General features: G+C 43.5%; 1 protein-coding gene across 2 annotated transcripts in view; it reads right to left on the bottom strand.

Annotated features, from left to right (window-relative positions):
- The window catches only part of LOC108700050 (oocyte zinc finger protein XlCOF7.1-like), a 64,413-nt gene that overhangs the window by 23,851 nt on the left and 19,753 nt on the right, over nucleotides 1-20,809 (bottom strand). The window contains exon 5 of one of the 2 annotated variants that reach the window (XM_041574493.1): nucleotides 16,701-16,808. The exons of the other annotated variant lie outside the window; for it this stretch is intronic. Within the exon in view, the coding sequence (XP_041430427.1) occupies nucleotides 16,701-16,808 (108 nt within the window). The remainder of the gene's footprint in view (nucleotides 1-16,700; nucleotides 16,809-20,809) is intronic. 2 annotated transcript variants of the gene reach the window in all.

The following is a 20,809-nucleotide window of genomic DNA, read 5'->3' as shown; positions in this document are numbered from 1 at the left end:
GCGTCAAGACCGTCTTCGGCAGCGCTCTGAAGGGGGATCCCCAAGGACCGGACTGCCTGGTCAACGCTTCTACAATAAAGGTTGGAGAGAAAGACGCAGCCCCGCTATCCCCACAAGCAGTGAAGATGAAACTCTGAGTACTTCACAGCGGAGTTTTTTAGACAGACGCACAGAGGAAGGAGGCGAAGGAAAGAGACATTCCAATCCCAAAATTCAGCACAACAAGGATCGTTATCCACGGAGGAACAGGCAGGCACCGAGGTAAAAAATCTAGTTATTAACCTTTCATCTCATGAACTGACCTCTAGCGAACTGTCTGTTCTTAATAAAGGCCTTGGTTTTGTGCCTATGCATTTTACCGCAGCTGAGGACTGGGAGATTGACTTTCTTAAGTTTGTACGGAAAATTAAGCTTAAAATGTGTTTTCCTGAGAATAGAGATCCTGGCCCAGTCACTAAATGTAAGAAACCAAGTACATTTGTACCTGATATACAAAACGAGTCAGTTCAAGCTTTTGAACATATTGTATTAACCGAGAAGTAAGAAGATTTGGTGTAATAGCACCACTCCGCCTGCGAATAATTTGAGCTTTAAAGAACGAGCAGCATTACGCTCATTGAAAAATAATAACTCAATAATTATTCGCAAAGCCGATAAAGGCGGAAGTATTGTGCTATTAGACAGGACCAAATACAATTGTGAAGCCTACAAACAGCTTAATACACCTGGGCATTATGTTAAAGTGGGGTTTGATCCTACATTTGAAGTTTAAAAGAGCATTGACTTAATGATAGAGGAAGCATGGCAAAATAAAGTAATTGATAATGTTGAAAGAGATTTTCTGATAACTGACAAGCCAAGGATTCCAGTGCTGTACCTTTTGCCGAAAGTGCATAAGACATTAGTTAATCCCCCGGGGAGACCCATAGTCTCTGGGATAGGGTCAGCACTGGAACCTTTGTCTATTTTCACTGATTCTTTTCTTCAAAATGAAATGCAAAAAATCAGTGTATGTTTAAAAGATACTACAGACCTTTTGGTCAGGTTAAATGCAATTGATACACTTCCATCCGATCTTATATTATGCGGGATAGATATTCAAAGTTTAGACACTTCTATCCCCCATAGTGAAGGTATGATCTGTATTGAAGGTGTGCTATTGGAAAGCAATTTGCCTAATCAGAAAATCTTCTTCATATTAGATTGCTTGAACATGGTGTTAACAAAGAACTATTTTGCATTTGAGAACGAATTCTTTTGGCAGACTCAGGGTACGTTAATGGGGGCCACAGTTGCCCCATCATATGCAAATCTGTTTGTACACCATTTGGAGAAACAATTTTTTCTTAATAAGGAGCCGATATGTGGATGATATTCTCATCCTTTGGACTGGGAGTATTGAACAACTAGACAGTATGCTGAGGGAAGCAAATACAAGCCATGATACCATAAAATTCACTTATGAATGGTCGAAATCAGAAATTAATTTTCTGGATGTGAAGATCAGTTTGGCCGATGGTAAACTACACACTGATTTATATCGGAAACCTGTAGACAAGAATTACCTACTTCACGCGAAGAGCTTCCATAGTCGTACAGTTACTAAAGCAATTCCAAAAGGCCAATTTATTAGGGCTAAAAGAATTACCTCAAGGCCATATAAATATGAGGAAGCAAAAATTGCCCTTACGAGTACATTTTTGGAAAGGGGGTATAGGCCTGAACTTATAGAAAAAGCCGTAGAAGAGGTGGAATTAGTCCCTCGTATCGATCTATTGTCAAAAAAACAAAAAATAGAAAATGATCTAAGATTAAACTTATTGAACAAGCTGTTAAGAAATATTGGCCACTATTACAAGCTGATAAACAATTTGGGCACCTCTTTAAGCAACCACCCCTGTTTTGCTATAAAAAAGGCCAGTCCCTCGGACACGAGGTTACAAAAGCCTAGGTTTCTTGGAAAATCCAAAACTGGAACTTTTCCTTGTATGAGCTGCAACTGTTGCTCATCAATTATGAAAGGCAATGTTGTTAACCATCCCACTAGAGGTTATGAAATAAAAATCAAAACTTATGCCACCTGTAATACGACCCATGTAGTGTACCTACTGAAATGTCCCTGCGGCATGGGCTATGTAGGGCAAACAAAAAGGGAAATCAAAATCCGTATTCAAGAGCATAGAGGGAATATTAGGAACTTTAAGATGAACTCACAAACAGATACGTCTGTATCCAGACATTTTGTGGAGCATAAACATAACCCTATGCAATTGAAATGGTGTGTCCTAGATGAAGCTGTGTTAGATAAGAGAGGAGGGAATAGGTTAAACAAACTTCTGCAACTCGAAGGCAGATGGATCAGAAAGTTGAATACTCATATTCCGGATGGAATGAATAATAGTTGGAGCCTAAAACCGTATCTTTAACTTTAACTTTGTGTCTTCACTATTACAGGTTCTGATAATAGAAAATACTAGCAATTTAGTCGCAATAAGGGTAAGACGATTCAACTATATACTGGCACTTGGCCATTTAATTAATATATAGTAATGAATATTACCATGTAAGTTGCCAGAATGAATATTATGGAAGCTACTCTAGTTTCTACCTTGTGAACGTTTTTTGCATGCTTCGTGAAACCTAGGTAGGCACTGTGATGTGCAGTACCCAGGCGCTATATCAGTGAATTTTATTTTATTTATAGGTGGAAATTGGCGATATGGCAATGGACTGAATATGCCTTGGATTAAGGTTGAAAAAACTCTTTTTGTGTAATGCTGGACTATTTTTTGATATACACTTTTTTGATATATGCCTTAATCTATAAATGTCTGAAAGATTATATGTACACTTTCACAAACGCACTTTAATAATTTTAAAAAATCTTTTTATGATTAAGATCGACAATTTTATTCCACATTTTATTGTATTTATATTATTAACACTGCTAATTGGCACTTTCACATGAAACATGGAGGGGATGAACTTTGACCCTGTAATTAAGGGGTGGGATTCCAATAGGATATGTTTTAAAAGGTCACTTAGTTTCCATTTTTGTTACACTTGATAAAGGGCGTTTGAGGCCCGAAACATGTTGTGTGTTTTGTAGCTGCTAATAAACTACATTGTTGCAGATCTTCTGCCCTGGATTGCTCTCCTCACTTTTCTAATAATATGTATGCTGAAGACTTGCGGTGAAGTCTAACGAGGAAAGAAGCACCACTGCATAAAAAAACTGGGCAGTGCGCTGAAGTGATTCTGTTGAATGATCAGATGCAGCCACTTGTTTTTGTCCGTTTAACGCGCTGTAACTCAAGATAATCAGCAGCAAAATGTGATATCTAAAGTTGTCTCTTCGCGTTTATCGCAGTTATCTAAATGCATTACCAGCTCTGACCACTAGAGGTCGCCACACGCTAGTTATTGCTATAGGTGTAGGCTTATGAGTTACAATTCCACAATCTCCTTCTATGCTGAAGAAATGGGATCTGCACATGGACATTTAAAGAGTCAGTTCTGAATACCACCTGGTATCTTTAGGATACATTAGTGTGGTAGTACTAATAAAAATGTGTAACCAAACTCTGGGGGGGAAAAAAAAATCCATGATCAAAATTAACTCTTAATGCTTTAACCATCCATGCACTTTCCTCTATATCTTTGGGCTGCATGACTATAAGCTGCGTTAATTAACAGATGGTTTCACAATTAATATGTATTGAACTTTTTTTTTTTCACTGTAACATTCAGTAAACTACAGATAAAGAGAAGTTTTGAAGTTATTACTTCAGGTGGAGTGTTGGTGGCCTAGTGGATTAAGTGTTTGCTTCTGGTGGTAAAGGTGCCAGGTTCAATTCCCCTCTATACCTTTAAATTTTTACAATTTTTTCTAATTAATACTGAAATGTAAAGTTTTCATTTTATACTGAATTAAGCTTAATTTATGTTGCATTGAAGTAAATAATGAATCAAAAGACAGTGGCATCATCAATTTATCAAATTAGCTCTAGCAACTTCGTGAAATTTAGCCTCTATAATAAAATTCCTGAATAAACAACAAATAAATGGTGCCACTGAAGGCATCAGCACCAAGCACCCATAATTAATAATTATGGAGCCTGTGTACTGTGCCATCTTTGCAAACCTCGCAGCACCAAGATATAATGCATTTGCAAGTGAAGCTAGCCAGCTCATTGCCTGATGTACCAGAACTTTTACAGTTGATTCAAACAATGTTTTATATGGAGGTAGTGGCAGCGGTAGATGATTTTACTAAATAAATACAGTTTGATCCAGGGCACATGGAGTGTCTCCAGTGTCGGACTGGGGGGCCCAGCCGCAAAGTCCTATCTTCCACCAGCTCTCCCCCCACCAAAGCACCCACACATGCATGCAGGCCCAGACTGGCAATCTGCGGGTTCTGGCAAATGCCAGAGGGGTTGCTGTAAAATGCCATAGCCAGTCACTATTTAGTGGGCTGGTGGGGAGATAATTGGGCCTCTATGTAATTGGAATGTGAGGACCTATTTTGTTTCCCAGTCCAGACCTGCATGTATGTACATGTTTCCAGAGCATCAGCGTGTCCGGGTTCAGGGAGAGGAGGAGAGGGAGTGCAGGGAGCGGGTATGGGCCCAAAAGAGCTGGGGACCACTGGATTTTTTCCCAGTGTCACGTCGGCCCAGTCCGACCCTGATCGTCTCTACCGGAAGGACTACATAGACGATTTCCGTGGAATCCGACGCGCTGCGCAAAAACTCAGGTGCGTTTGCATCCGACAGCATCTGATCAACTCTGCGACACCATCCGACAATGCATTGACTTACCTTATCTCCGTCGCATCTGATTTGACGCCTGCGTTTTTGCGCAGCATGTCGGATTGCACGGAAATCATCTGTGTAATCCTTCCCTTAGGTGTCCTGGAGACCAAGACAGACTTAGTACAATCTGCAGTTTGCAGACGTACCACTGGAGTGCCGACATGGGGGGCCCACCCGGTTACAAACCTCCAGGCCCCAATATGCGCATACGCGAACGGCGCCACAAGTAGTTTTATTTGGGGGGTACGGTGATCGGGGGAGGGGGACTGGCCCATTGTCTCACAGGCCCAGTCCAACACTGGTGAGAATACATGTGTGGATACACAGGGCTTTTGCAAAACTGTGCAATAAAGCATCATAATCATTATTACAATAACAGAGTGTATTCCTTCAAGACTTTGCACAAGAAGGGTGACGCTAAAAGGGGGCGGAGCTACGCGGCGTGCTGCAAAAGGGGCGGAGCAACATCGCAAAGCGCTGGAAAAAAGGTAAGTTATTTTCGAATTGGGGGCAGGCCAGGGGCTTTTTTTAAAGGGTATTTCAATGCAATTGCATTGTCGGTAAATTTGCAATACCGGCCCCGGCCTTGGCAGGCCGGGTGGCAACTCTACTTACGCCACAATCTCCAGCCACAACCTCTTAAGGCCCCCATAAACGGGCTGATAAAAGCTGCTGACAGACTGAGTCAGCAGCTTATTGGGCTGTGTGTTAGGCCATCCGATGGGCGTCCCCAATCAATATGATGCCGATCCGTCAAGTTCAGTTCATTGATGCGGTCCCACGATCCTACCGCCCATTTGGACTCCATTCTGATCCGATCGTTTGGCCCTAGGGCCCACCATCGGATTAGCCCAATATCACCCACCTCAATGTGGGCAAATCGGGGAGAGATCTGCTTGTTTGGCACCATCGCCAAATGAGCAGATCTCTCTGTGTATGGCCAGCTTTAGGCTTTGGACAAACAGGCTGTTGTCAATGGCTGTTGAGCAGTCAGATTATCAACCTAAGGGGGAATGAGGACCGTCTAGGTAGGAATGGATTTAGGCCAGGCCCCCCTTCCCCCATAATGTGCCCGTGTTTAGCATCCCCCAACCCTTCCCAGATAGCCCCTCAGGTAGAACAAAGGAAGGGGCTAGCCACAGCGGGAAAAAAGTGGGCGGGTTGGGGGAGGAAGCAGAGGAGGAGCGTGGGGCAGGTCAGTGTTTTAAGGGGATGCTGTGGTGATTTTCGCTCATACTTACTTGTTTTTTGTTTCCTGCAGGTCCTTCATCGGATTGGCGGCAGCGGCGACACCAGCAGCAGGATTCAGCAGCAGCGGAGGAAGATTCGTTGGCAGCAGTAGAAGATTCGGGAGACATAGATGGAAGGCGTCGGAGCAGAAGAGGTCGCACCTAGAAGAAAGGTTTTTCGGCCGAAGAGGTTCCGGGAGGAGTGGGAGCAGGATGCAGCGTCGTCGGATGGGCTCAGGCAGAAGAGGAAGGTGAGGTTCTCTTTGCAGGAGGGATCCGGAAGACGTCCAGCGCGAAGGAGGATCGGTGAAGTTGTGAGCAGAGGCGGTGAGTTATCGCGAGATTTCGGCGGTGATGTCATTGGAGGTAAGCGGTTAGCTGAGTGTTCCCCTAAGAGTCCGGTTCATTCGGGGAAGGAGGGGGGAGGTGCCCAGAGGGAGGTAGCGGGCCTGGATGGGGCCACTGCCACCAATGTTTTTAAAGGAAGGGGCCAGCGGAAGGGGTTGGGGGGCCCGGGGAGGATTGCCGCAAAGGGGGCGGGGGGGTTGAGGGGCTCAGGAAAGAGTCCCGCAAAGTCGCCCACGGGTAGGGTTAGGGAGGGGGGGTGGGGGGGTCCCGGGTGGGGGGGTCCCGCTCCCACCAATGATAATGGCTCATCAAGCGGATCTGGGGGAGGTTGCACGGCCTCCATTACAAGGGGGGAGGGAGGGATCCTACTCCCACCAATGATAAAGGTTCTTCCTGCAAATTTGGGGGAGAATTTAGGCAGTCGGTTTCGGGGGGGGAATTTGAGGATAGGGGCAGCAACAGTGAGGACCCTGAATCCGAAGGGGGGTGGGTAAGGAAGGAGGAATCTGAGGACGGGGAGTGGGGAGTGGGGAACAGAGTCTGCCCCTTCTCCTGCGGGTAGGGGGTTTGGGCAGGGAAGGGCAAGGGGGGGGTTGCAGGGTGAAGCTCAGGGGTAATGGCCGTGTCCGATATATTCATGATTCTCAGAGGCAAAGGCACAGTAGAGGTTTCCAATACCGGGATCAGAGGGATTTTAATGATTATGGTGGTGATGAGGATGATGATGATGAATATGATGATGATGAATATTTTGATGATGGCATTTATGAGGATCAGGCGTCTACTTCGGCAGCAAGTCTTTCTGCGAGGGAGGAAAGTCGCATCTCGGCTAAGTCGCCAGCAGTTCATCAGGTCCAGAAGGAAGGTCGCAGCTCATCTGGGATGGTTGGTGCTTTGGGTGAGTTGAGATCTAATGTATTGGTTAATCGGGATTCAGAATCAGAGACTTCGGATAGTGAGACAGAAGGGGGGAAAATTTTGGCTTTAATTAAAAAATACTTTAAGGAAGGTAAGGGAAAGGAGAAAAAGGATAAGGCAGGGGATTCGGTAAAGGAGAGGAGTCAGTTGGTGCTGGTAGGAGCAGCAGATACTTATGCATGTGCCTTGACAGAAACAGCAGCACATTTGCCTAGGAAATTGAGGAAGGCAATTGAAGATGGGAAATTTGTCGATATATATGATTTGACAAGGGAAATGGTGCAGGCCAAGGAAGATGGGGTTAGGATTGAGGGGGAAGGAAGGAAGAATAAGTCGTTTTTTGATTGGTTGAAAGGTTTTTTGGTTTTTACTAGCGTTTATTTGGAAAGAAAACCGGAGCAATGCCTTAATGTGATTAAGTACATTGATACCATAGTAGACACATATCTTTTTTTACAAGGGCACTTCATGGTCTGATTATGACAGGGCATTTAGAAAAAAGATGGTCAATAGTAAGATGTTGTCATTTGGTCAAAAGGACATAGATTTATGGACCAGATGGGTAGCAAAGGAGCAAGGTGGGTTTAACAATGTGAGTAGAGGATTGATATCTCATAAACCAAGGAATGTTTGTTTTGCTTATAATGAAAAGCGCTGTAGCAGGGGGTATGCTTGTAGATTTAGACATGCATGTTCAGCTTGTGGTTTATCACATGCAGTAAGTGAATGCAACAAAAAGAAGGAGGGGAATAGGCAGCCCTTTCGAGCAGCTCAACAGAAGAGCGGAAACGTCAGTACAGGTGGGCAAGCTAAGTGAGGCTTTGCAGGGTTACCCAGATAGAGATATAGCAGAATTCTTGGCAAAGGGTTTTTTGGAAGGGTTTAGAATACCAGTTTTAGAGGTGCCGACTCCAATTAAAGTATATAAGAATTTAAAGTCGGCTACTCAGCATGAAGAAGCATTGAAACAGAAGCTGGAGAAAGAATTGAAGGCAGGGAGGATGGCGGGTCCATTTGAGGAAATGCCCATAAAGGATTTGGTGGTGTCACCATTAGGTATTGTACCTAAAAAAGAACCAGGGAAATATAGGATGATCCAGCACTTGTCATATCCAGAAGGGGCATCAGTAAATGATGCATTGGACAAGGAGGAATGTTCAGTTCAATATCAGTCTTTTGAGAAAGCATTGGAGATAGTTAAGATGCAGGGAGAAGGGGCTTTGATGGCAAAGGTGGATATAGAGTCGGCATTTAGGCTTTTACCATTGCATCCTGATAGTTTTAAGTTGACGGGTTGTTATTTTCAAGGAGTTTTTTATGTGGATATGTGTTTACCTATGGGGTGTGGGATATCTTGTTCGTTTTTTGAGGCTTTTAGCACATTTCTGCATTGGTTATTGTACAAAAGGTCAGGGAATGTAGCTATAGCTCATTATTTGGATGATTTTTTGATTATTGGGCCGAGATATGAAGATACTTGTCAGAAGACGTTAATAATATTTTTGCAAATGCTGAAAGAGTTGGGGGTGCCAGTAGCGGAGGAAAAGACGGTGTTACCTACGACAATATTGACGTTTTTGGGAATTGAAATTGACTCAGAAGCAAGGGTGTGTAGTCTACCAAAGGATAAGGTGGATAGGACAGCGCAGGCAGTCAAGACGTTGATAACAGCAGGGAAGGTAACATTGAAAGAAATGCAAAAATTGTTGGGTTTGTTAAACTTTGCCTGTAGAGTAATTCCCATGGGAAAGATTTTTAATAGGCGACTGGAAAAATCCATGGCAGGGATAAAAAAGTCATTCCATAAAATCAGAATTACAAAGGAATTGAGAGAGGATTTGAAGGTGTGGGACAAGTTTCTGGATAAGTTTAATGGAATAAGAATATGGATTGAGGAGGCTAGGCTTAGCCAGGAATTGGATTTTCTCACAGATGCGTCAGGGAGTATTGGTTTTGGGGCATATTTTGCAGGAAAATGGAGTGCTGGCAGGTGGCCGAAAGTATGGCAGGCGAAAGGGTTAACGAAAAAATTGACACTGTTAGAGTTGTTCCCTATTTTGGTAGCGCTGGAGTTGTGGGCGGGAGAACTGGAGAATAAAGCAATAAGGTTTTTATCAGATAATATGGGAGTAGTTCATGCAGTGAATAATTTGTCATCCGATTCTCCTCCAGTAATTAGGTTATTGAGGCAGCTGGTGCTAATTTGCATGAAGTTTAATATATCATTCAAAGCACAGCATGTGCCAGGTGTAGAGAACACATTAGCAGACGCATTGTCAAGGGAGAAATGGGAGCTCTTCTTTAAACTGGCCCCTAAGGCAGAAAAAATGGCTCATGTGTGCCCTGGTCATGTGTGGCAGCTGGTGAACCCATATTAGAAGAGTTATATGCGAGGTCGTTGTCGGAAAAAACCCTCGGCAGCTATAAAAGGGCATGGGAAAGGTGGCGCCTATTCTGCACTGGTGGTAAGAAAAATTATGCATTTAAGGATTTGTTAGAATTTTTGAAAGACATGTACAAGGAGGGGAAGTACAAGGCGATGGCGGTGACTACGTTAGCGGCAATATCGCATTTTTCTTTAGCAGAAGGGAGACCTGATTTTACACGGAATCCTATCATTAAAAAGCTTTTAAAAGGTTGGAGTAGATTAGAGGGTCCTAAGGTGGATAAAAGGGAGCCCATTGTTAAGACTAGGTTGCAACAGATATTGGTATCATTGGGGGGGATTTGTTTTGACCAGTTTGAGTGTGTGTTGTTTAGAGCAGCTTTTGCATTGTCATTTGGAGGAGCATTTCGTATCAGTGAGTTAGTGCCACCTTCAAAAAAGGCAATGGGAAAGGGGTTAGGTTATAAAGATGTGTCTATACAAGAAAATAAATTGTTGATTCATATTCGTAGTTCTAAGACCGATCAGATGGGAAAAGGAAAATGGGTAAGTATACCGGAAACGGGGGAAGTGTCATGCCCTGTTAGGTTAGTACGGGAATATATGGTAGTCCACCCGGAAGGAGGTCCATTATTATTATTACATGAGGATGGTTCCCCTCTCTCTGCTTTTCAGTTCAGACAGGTCCTGAAAAAGGCGGTGATCAACAATGGGTGGGATCCTAAGAAATTCGGGTCTCATTCTTTTAGAATTGGTGCAGCAACTGAAGCAGCAATGGGAGGGGAAAGTAGTGAGAGGATAAAGGCATTGGGAAGATGGAAGTCGAAGGCTGACAAAAAATACAAACGACCTTTAAACGATGCAAGGGAAGATTTTAACTAATGTTCTTGTTTTTGTCGCAGCAGGAGGTGCGACAACTTGCAACATTTTGATATTAGGCCATTCATTTATTTTCTGGGCAATGAAGCATGCAGGGGTTGCAGGACAGCAGATGGGTTTGCCGGAGGAACACATGAAGATCACTTGGCTTGGTAAGAGAGGGATGAGATGGGAGCATCTGAGAGGTATGTCCTTGGGAGCAGCAAAAAGGAATCCTATAGATTTATTAATCATACATGCGGGGGGGGGAATGATCTTACGTCACATAGGACCCCAGCTCTTATTGAAAACATGAAGGCTGACTTAACAGATATTTTGAGCAAGGGGAGAATCCGATGTGTGGCATGGTCAGATATGATTCCTAGAAGCAATTGGAGAGGCGCCTCTTCCCCAAAAGGCATTGAGAAGGTCAGGAAGAAGGTTAACAGGGCCATGCATAAATTCATGTGTTCTTCCGGCGGGGGGGGGGGGGCGTAATAAGGCATGAAAATATAAAATGTAGGCAAACAAGGTTGTACAGACAGGATGGAGTTCATTTATCGGAAGAAGGTTTGCGCTTGTTCATTGGGAACATTAAGGTGTTTATTGAGGAATGGTGGAGGTCACAGGTGGTGTAGTGGGGCCATTGGAAAGGTTAGGTGTCACCCCTCCCCTTTTTTCCATTGGTTGGCATCAGTGCGGCTCTAGGTCTACGAAGTGGTTATAGTGCAGGCCTACCTTTGGTGAGTCACGAGTGTGCATCAGACTGGGACTGCTCTGATGCATGCAAGTGACTGGGTTAGCGCCATTATGCACAACGAGGGAGCAGGGGGATGGGCAAAAAGGTGGTCACTGAGTGCGCCCGGCCCCGTGATCCCTGCTTCAGGTTTTTTGGAAACTTTTTGGGCAGAAGCCCACGTTTGGAGAATGAGAGCCGCAGCTGGGGTCAGGGTGTACCTAAACTTTGATTTTTAACTGTTAAATAAAGCTTGTGACCTCCACAGATTTTAGCCATAACATGTCTCTGTGTTTTTTTTTTTAATGTAAAGGTGCAGATTGGGGGGATAGGGGGTTCCTTGGCCTAGTCATTTTACAGGCGGAGAGAAGCAGATCTGCTCAGTGCCCCTGCTCCATTGATTTGAATCTGATCAGCCTGTGTATGGTCACACACAGGCTGAGATCAGCCCAATTAAGCAGGCTGAAAACAGATGCTGACAATAACCTGTGTGTCCAAAGCCTTAGCACATGGGATACTACAGCACACAACCCCCACCATTTCCTTTTTCTGTCTGTACCTTAATCACTTTATATGTGTATTCAGGTGCATTCCAGCTAATTTACATTTGAAAGCTCATGGGCTTGATAATGTGAGGAGTTCACACATGTAGGACTTTAGTAGGGGGTTGGGGCTGTTAACAAGAGGAACTGCTACTATTTACTGTTGGTAAATGCGGCCCGAATTTGTGGTGAAGCCACAAAAGCCCGGGCCTAGGGTGGCATAAATTAAGGGGCATAGGGTTGCCACCTGGCTGGTATTTTACCGGCCTAGGTGGTAAAATTGTTGCATGATGCCAATGTTATTTATAGGTTAAAACCATAAAAATATAGGAAGGTCAGTATTTTTTTCCAGAAAAGGTGGTAACTAGTGATGGGCGAATAAATTCGGCAGGCGCAAATTTGCGGTGAATTTCCACGTTTTGCCAGCAGTGAATAAATTTGCGAAACTGCAGAGAGAATTCAAAAAAATCTGATGCATCAAAAAAAAAATTGGCAAGCGTCAAAACTATTTGCACGCCCAATGACTTTAATGCATTTGGACAAAATAGGCTTGCGTATAAAAATTGTCTCAAGCGGCAAAATTGATGCACGTCAAAACAATTTTGACACCTGTTGACTTCAATGCGTTTCGCTAATTTTTTGCTGTTTCGCAAATTTCCCAGGAAATTCACGAATTTTTGGCCTCTGGGCACCCTCGGGGGAAATCTGCCCCTGGGTAAATGTCAAATGTGTATGGGGCCCTCCAATAGGCTTCCCGGATTGACCACACAAGGAAACAAAGCGAGAAACGAGAAAGCGAAGCAATCCTATTGCCATCCCGCCAGCTATTTAGATTCTAGCCGGCACGGAAGGCTGTTAAGGGAGATTAGTCGGCCGAAGAAGAGACGGTTTGTCGCTGGGTGACTAATCTCCCCGAATCTTCTCATCTGTCTCTGCCCTTAAAGGGATACTGTCATGGGGAAAATTATTTTTTCAAAATGAATCAGTTAATAGTGCTGCTTCAGCAGAATTCTGCACTGAAATCCATTTCTCAAAAGAGCAAACAGATTTTTTTATATTCGATTTTGAAATCTGACATGGGGCTAGACATATTGTCAATTTCCCAGCTGCCCCAAATCATGTGACTTGTGCTCTGATAAACTTCAATCACTCTTTACTGCTGTACTGCAAGTTGGAGTGATATCACACCCCTCCCTTCCCCCCCCAGCAGCCAAACAAAAGAACAATGGGAAGGTAACCAGATAACAGCTCCCTAACACAAGATAACAGCTGCCAGATAGATCTAAGAACAACACTTAATAGTAACAACCCATGTCCCACTGAGACACATTCAGTTACATTGAGAAGGAAAAACCGCAGCCTGCCAGAAAGCATTTCTCTCCTAAAGTGAAGGCACAAGTCACATGACCAGGGGCAGCTGGGAAATTGACAAAATGTCTAGCCCCATGTCAGATTTCAAAATTGAATATAAAAAAATCTGTTTGCTCTTTTGAGAAATGGATTTCAGTGCAGAATTCTGCTGGAGCAGCACTATTAACTGATTAATTTTGAAAAAAAATTTTTTCCCATGACAGTATCCCTTTAAGTTGGCCATAGACGCAAAGATCTGATCGTACGAATCGAGGAACCGTGTGTGGAGAGTCCCGACATTTTTCGTCCGGCGGAGATCCGTCGTTTGGTCGATCGGACAGGTTAGAAAATTTCTGTCGGCTGCCGATAATATCTCTGCGTGTATTGTCGATCGTACGATTTTCAGTGGGAGACTGTCACTAGCTTTGGTTGGACATAGATAGCTGTCAGGGGCAGAACATTGCTGATCTGTTCTTTAACTAATCTGACTGGTAAGACTTTGATCTGAATGGTTAGTGGCGGGTCGGGAGATGGGAAAGTCTGATCGTACGATGATTTGTACGATCGGATCTTTGCATCTATGGCCAGCTTTAGACTGCAGCTCATTTTGTCTACTTTTGGAAACACATTCCCTGTGACTTTTATTGAACAGAAGGGCAGTGCACCACATATGCTGGTTAACTGTAGAATGCTGTGGCTACTGTATAATAGTATTATTGACACACAGTTAAATCAAATGATTGAGTTAAAGGGGTGGTTCACCTTTAAGGTAACTTTTAATATGTTATAGAATAGCCAATTCTAAGCAACTCTTCAATGGGTGTTGATTATTTTGCCTTTTTCCTTCTGATTCTTTGAGGCTTTCAAATGGGGGTCGCTGACCCTTTCTAAAAAGCAAATGCTTTGTGAGGCTACAAATGTATTGTTATTGTTATTTTTTATTACTCATCTTTCTATTCAGGCCTCTCCTATTCATATTTGAGTCTCTTATTCAAATCAGTGCAGGGGACTTTGAACCATAGCAACAATACGGCTGAAATTACAAACTGGAGAGCTGCTGAATAAAAAGCTAAATAACTCAAAAACACAAATAATAAAAATCACTCTCTGGAGAATAAAGTGGAAAATAAAATGAAGATGCTGCCCAAAACTTTTACTTAAGGCCAATTTTTGCAAAAAGTTTAAAAAAACACCACGGCTGTATTTAAGATGGTACCAAGTATTTTTTCCTCAGTAAGAACCAAAAGCCTTCCATTATAAGGCCTAGTATCTTACTCACAAGCTATCACAGGTAAAATAATGGCACTTATGTAAATTCTATGGCATATTACATTAAATTATCAATTGAATATGAATTATAGGAAAAGTTAAAAAAACTAAAGTTGGGTAGTTTCAAACTCATGACCTTTCACTCCATAGTCTAGTAACTAAACCATTATGCTATAAAGCCTACTGTATGGCAGTAAAGCACAACACTCTTACTTAAGAGGTATTTAAATAGTTATCAAAAAGTAAAAAAAAATAATAATTCTACTGCTTTATGTAGAATGATTCCAATGGTTTTTACAGACTCAAACATGAATAAAATGCATATGTTTTTTTTCCAATGTACTCAGCCAAGTCTGTTAAGGAAATGCAATGCATATTACTGAAGCCTACAATCAACATCATAGTGCAGATACTGTAACGTTTTTGCTGTTTGGCTGTGAGCCCATTTGCCCCCCAAATAAATAACATTGGTGCCAGCATCTGTACAGGAGCAGGATCCAACCCACTGTTCACCCAGTTTCTGTCACGCTAGATTTCAGCAGCAGTCGTATGGCTTAGGAATGGAATCTAGTTCAGGCGCCACCTGGTGTTTGGTACTGGAATTGCACCTATCTGAATTTTAGCTCATTTATTTTCTAAACGTCGGGGCAGCGTGTGTTTCTGCGCTTAACGCGAACAGTGCATTTAACTAGATTAGTTACAGCGCGCAAGACACACCATCCGCTCTGGCTTCATCTGTACACACTTCTCTTCAGGTCAAAGGTTCATTTAGAGCAGCAAAGACAAACTCTTTTAAATTGTAGATTTAATAGTCCAAAGTGGACAGTGCATAAAATATAAAAAGATCAGATACAATTACAAATAACATACAAGGCAGCAAACAGTTATAAAATAAAAAAGGATAAAAATACAGAAACCTACATACATCACCTACAGAAGGATCTTATATGAGTCCTGTTCCGGGGGAATGGAAGAATAACGACATATACCTCCCAAGCAGCTTGGTCCCCAAAGGCATATATCTTCCCACTTGTCTGGACCCTAAATATCCAGGTTGGGAAGAGAAAGGTCACACCCCCATCCAAAGAGAAAGGTGAGGGCGGGTCACCAATTTACAACTGGCTATTCTGGATACATAGATCTTTCAACCAGCCTAAACTATTTGTGGTTGTATAGCAAAATTTTGAAACTATGAGTACCAGGTAGGAAATTTAATTCTCTTTTCATAGAGACCAAACACCCCAAGACCAACACACATTATTCTGGCATTATCGGAATATTGGGTAACACTGGGAGGGATCATAATAATGTGGGCATGTAAGCGGAACACATTGAAGTCAATGGGCTTAAAAATTATTTTAACACGTGTCAATTTTGACACGAGGGACAATCTTTTATATGTGCAACTCTTGTCCAAATGCATTAAAGTCAATGGTCGTCCGAATAATTTTGACGTGCAACAAATTTTTTTGTCACATCGAATTTTTCCACAGTGAATTTTCGCAGCAGTTTTGTGCATTCGTGGGCGACGAAGTATGGAAATTTGCTGCAAATCCATGCCTGCCATATAAATTCGCCAATTAATAGTTGTTACTACTAGAGATGGCACATGGATGGAATATTAATTCTGAAACAGGAATGGTCAATAACTCTACCTTTCCACCTGAAGAGTGTGCATGCAAAATATTGCATGTTATAAATGAATATTCAGCCTTTGTCCATGTCACTTTCTTCCACCATCCCTCTTCTGTTGATCACTGTACCAGACCCATCCCTGTCTCCCAACATTGTCTGTATGCAGCATGAGAGTATGAATGTAATAACGTTCAAGACAGTGGCTGAGTGCCATAGCTTGCACTGTATTGCATGGACAGAGAAATCATTGTTAATCAAGTTACAAATAATTATTCCTTCAGAATCTGTGTCTTTTAAGAATATTGCTATTTCACTAAAGGGTTGTGACATGTACCTGCAGGCCATAAGCCCTATGTTTGCCAAAGTGCGGACAAAGACCAAACCTATGGGTTTATCTGTGATTGCTCCTGTAGCAGGCAGGTGGTGGGCCTAACCTTTGCCAGGGCCAAAAAACACCCCTCTCTTAGCGGCTCCAGTTGGTTTGGCCCCTGTCCAAACCCACAGTGACACAAGGCCTTAGATATTGCATAGAGATTTTGAATCAGACTGACAGGGCACAATTTAGGGTTGAGCATCATTCATCAATTTGCTGACATGCACTTCATTACTTACCAGGACTGGCATATCCACTGATTTTCTGCACTTTAGTGTCAAGTCTCCTTATTGCATATGACTCCTCTTTTTGTTCCTTTTCAAATGCAACTTTAGTGACAATTTTACCTGTAAGATTATTGTTAGTATATTCAGAGTGTCTTCAGGGCAAAGGAATAATAAGTGTTTGTGTTGCTTCCTATTAAAATAAATGTGTATCACTAGCCTTATAATTAGGTTACAATTAACCAAATCCAAACACTAGTGTGCATATTCTAATATAAGTGAAATAAATTGAAACGTTGGGCAGAAAACTCCTGCCTTGTGCTTTAAAGTCACAATTTAAGTTTAGATTTGGTTTCACTAGGCATTATTCAAAATTCAAATCCTGCAAAATCAGCATGGTTCTGATGAATGCTGAACCATATCCTGAAGTCATGTCTCAAATATGCACCCAGCAGTCTTCTTTTTGGGGACCTGTGTGTGATCAAAGAATGCTCACATGGTAAAGCTTGTGTGGGCCACAATTCAATTCCCATTCAGCATGCCATTTACCAATCAAGATAAAAACTAGGTGGTGGTGACCTATTTCATTAATCATGATAGCTGAATTAATATGCACTTGAAAAGTGGATTTCCGTGAAACAGTCACCAAATTAAAGAGAGACTGGAGCCAATGGTGAGCAAGAATAGGAATTTACCACGGCATTTCTAAAGCTTTAAATCTCCTTTAGAAAAGATACAGTTCCTATTCAGTGGTCTTACCTCACCTTTAATAAAGGACTAATAGCCTAATAGCACTGCCACTGAAAGCAGTTTTACCTGCAGCATGTATGTGTCCTGTATTGAAGATGAGACACGGAAGCTCTAATCGCGCAAATTCGCCGTGAATTCGCGCCTGGCGAATAAATTCGCCCATCACTACTTACAACCCACATCACTGCTACCAAAGTTTTGAACAACACAAACCCACTGCCACAGGTAATTAGATCAGGTCTTCTGATGATTGCATAAAGTATAAAAATACAATTATCTGGATGGCAAATGCTTGTAATTTAAATTGCTTTGATATTTCCTAATTCACACTACAAATGATTATCTGTTTGTTATTTTATTTTTTGACATTTTTAGGAAACAAACCACTAACAGACAGTTAAAGAGAATCAGGCAGACATTAAGTTAAAATCGAGAGTATATTGCTGGTTTTCAGAAAGCTGCAGACTTTGTACAGTGGGTATACATGGGATCCTATTGTTTTACAATGTTGCCACCTCTTGTGTGAAAAGCAAAACAATTAACTTCACCTTATAAGTGTTACCCTCATTCGGTATTAACCACCACCAAAGGGTTAAAGAACTTTCCTTAGAGACTTGTTTAGGTGGGTACTCACAAACATAGAATATCAACTTGCACCTAAAAAATCATGAAGCACTTCTCCTGGTATGAACTGGAAATCGACATGCAGCAACAAATAGTGTAAAAATACCTCTTTTATATTTTAAAATCAAGAATTAAAATGCACTCACATGGCAATGTTTTTTTTTAAAAAGCATATCTATGCATCGTCCTCCTGGAAGCTCCCCCATTTTTATGGGGCATGGGGAATATGCTTATACTAGCAACTTACAGAAATGCTCTCAAATTTATATCTATATTTAGACCGTTTGGTACAGATGTTTCCATTTTGTGTATCCATTTACTTTCTATCTGCAACGTTTTATTCACCAAATCCCCACCTTTCCAGCCTCTTTTTATCTGTTCCACACCCCAAAATTTTGTTTTAGATAGTGTTTAGATACACTGTGGGTATCCAAGCCCTTTTCTATATTTCTTATATGTTCTCTAATCCTATCTCGCAAAGGTCTATTTGTTTTTCCAATATATTGTAGTCCACATGGACATTCTAGACAATAGATAACATTTTGTGTAGTACATTTTATACATTGTCTAATTTTATGCACTTCTTTTGTGACATTTGACACAAATTGTTTTCTCTATGTGCCATATTTGCACGCTTTACATATTGCACATGGGAAGAATCCCAACCAGGAACTATCTACTTCTTTAGATTTAATACTGTCAATAGTGATGGGCAAAAAAATTCGCCTAAGGTGAATTCGCGGTGAATTTGCGCGTTTCACGAAACTGCAATAGAAATTCGCCGCGCGTCGAGTTCGTCGCGTGTGTCGAGTTTGTCGCGCGCGCCGAGTTCACCGCGTGACAAATCAGATTTGAGCCGTCCCACTGTCTATATAAGGAGGTGTAGAGGCGGCCATTACTCAGTGCGTTTTTGGTAGGTTAGAGAGAGCAGGTTTGAGAGAGAGATTGGTGTTCGATTTAGCTAGTGGAGTTAGTTTAGAGAGCTTTTTTTTTTTCTGAGTCAGTGCAAGTGGAGGTTGTGGATTTCAGTTTTCTGTTTTCCCTCTTCTGCTTGCCTGCTCACCCCACAATAGCCCTTTTTAGGGCTAACTATCTGTGATTGTCTGTGTGTGTATACCTTGTGGGTACACTTGTGCTGAGGGGATTTAGTTGAGGGTTTTTATTGTTTTCTCCTTTCCTTCCCCAAAGTATCCACACCCCCCCTTATTTTATTTTTTTTAAGTTTAGTTTGCCCAATATGACGGGCCGTGGGAGAGGGGGGAGGGGTCTGGGTGGTGGTAGTGGGATAGGGAGGGGAGGCAGAGGAAGAGGCCGTGGTGCTGGCTGTGGGCATCCAACCCCACAACAGCCTAGCCCACGTACTATGCCCAGTCTGGGCACTGTAAAGCAGCAACAGCTGCTGCCAACGCAGCAGCCGCAGCAGCAGCAGCAGCTTCTGCCACAGCAGCAGGTGGCTGTGGGTCGCAGCAGCGGGGCAACTGGTCCACGTAGGACTGTGCCCGATTTTTTTGCCTCTGCTTCGCGACCCATACGCTCGCAGCAGGCAGAGGCGGTGGTAGACTGGCTGACCCAGGCTACCTCATCTGCAGCGGGCACCAGTGAGCAGCAGGAAGTGGCATCACCTGCTAGCTCAGAACTGGGGGACACTCCATCCCTCCTATTTGATCCTGAGGTGGACTTGGGCCCAGACACCCAGGATCTTTTTGATGATCAGGCAGGAATGGGGGGGGCATTCATGTCTGATGAGGAGGAGGAGGTGGTCATGGCACAGCCCACATCACTAGTAGGGGATATTGGGCAGGGTCCCCTAATGGCAGGGCAGCAGGCTGCTGGTGTGGGGTCAGACACCAGCATGCTTGATGTGGGACTTGATGCCATATATGAGGCAGGGTCTGGTCTGGGGGAGGATGATGACAGGGACGGACCCTGGGAGCTGGCTCAGGAGGATAACAGCAGCAGTTCAGGGGGGGAACTGTGTGTTGTTGATGATGAGGAGGATGAAGAGCCGGCTCTACCAACCTCTGCTAGGGGGGGCAGGCAACAGGGCAGCACTGCACCTCGGTCCAAAGCCTCTGGGCGTATGGGTGGGGACCATCCCCAGCCCTCCACAGCAGGCAAGGCAGTGGCCCGCACTTCAGCAGTGTGGGCATTTTTTACGTGCCAGGCAGAGGACCAGACGGTAGCAGTGTGCCAGCTCTGCCGGCAGAAGGTTGGAAGGGGGCAGGCAGGGTCACATATGGGAACATCGGCTTTAAGTTCCCATATGAAACGTCATCACAGGATGACGTGGGAGCAGCACCAAAGTGGCAGGGCACCAGGGGGCAGTGGTGCTTCCCGTCCACCTCCTTCCATTCCTCAGGGAAGAGGTGCTAGCTCCCCAGACCCTGCCACAAGGGAAGAGGATTCTGAGGCTCACAGTTGGAGGCGGCCACTGTGTAGCTCAGGCTCTTCTGCAGCCTCCTCAATGCGGCCCCTGTCACGCCAGGTTTCCCTCCCTCAGTTCCTCGGCCGGAAGACGCCTCTCTCCCCCAGCCACCCCCAAGTGCAGAGGCTCAATGGCTGCCTGGCAAAACTTCTGGCAGTGCAGCTGCTGCCCTATCAGTTAGTTGAAGCAGCCCCCTTTCGACAGCTGATGGCTTGCGCTGCCCCTAACTGGCGGATCCCCAGCCGCCATTATTTTGCCAGGAAGGCCGTCCCTGCTCTCCACCAGCAGGTGGTGGAGAATGTGTCCCTGTCGCTGGATCATGCTG

Source organism: Xenopus laevis, chromosome 8S (assembly GCF_017654675.1).
Source record: "Xenopus laevis strain J_2021 chromosome 8S, Xenopus_laevis_v10.1, whole genome shotgun sequence".
NCBI classification, from domain to species: Eukaryota; Metazoa; Chordata; class Amphibia; order Anura; family Pipidae; genus Xenopus; species Xenopus laevis.
The sequence above is the reverse complement of the archived record's forward strand: the minus strand, read 5'-3'. Positions and strand labels throughout refer to the sequence as shown.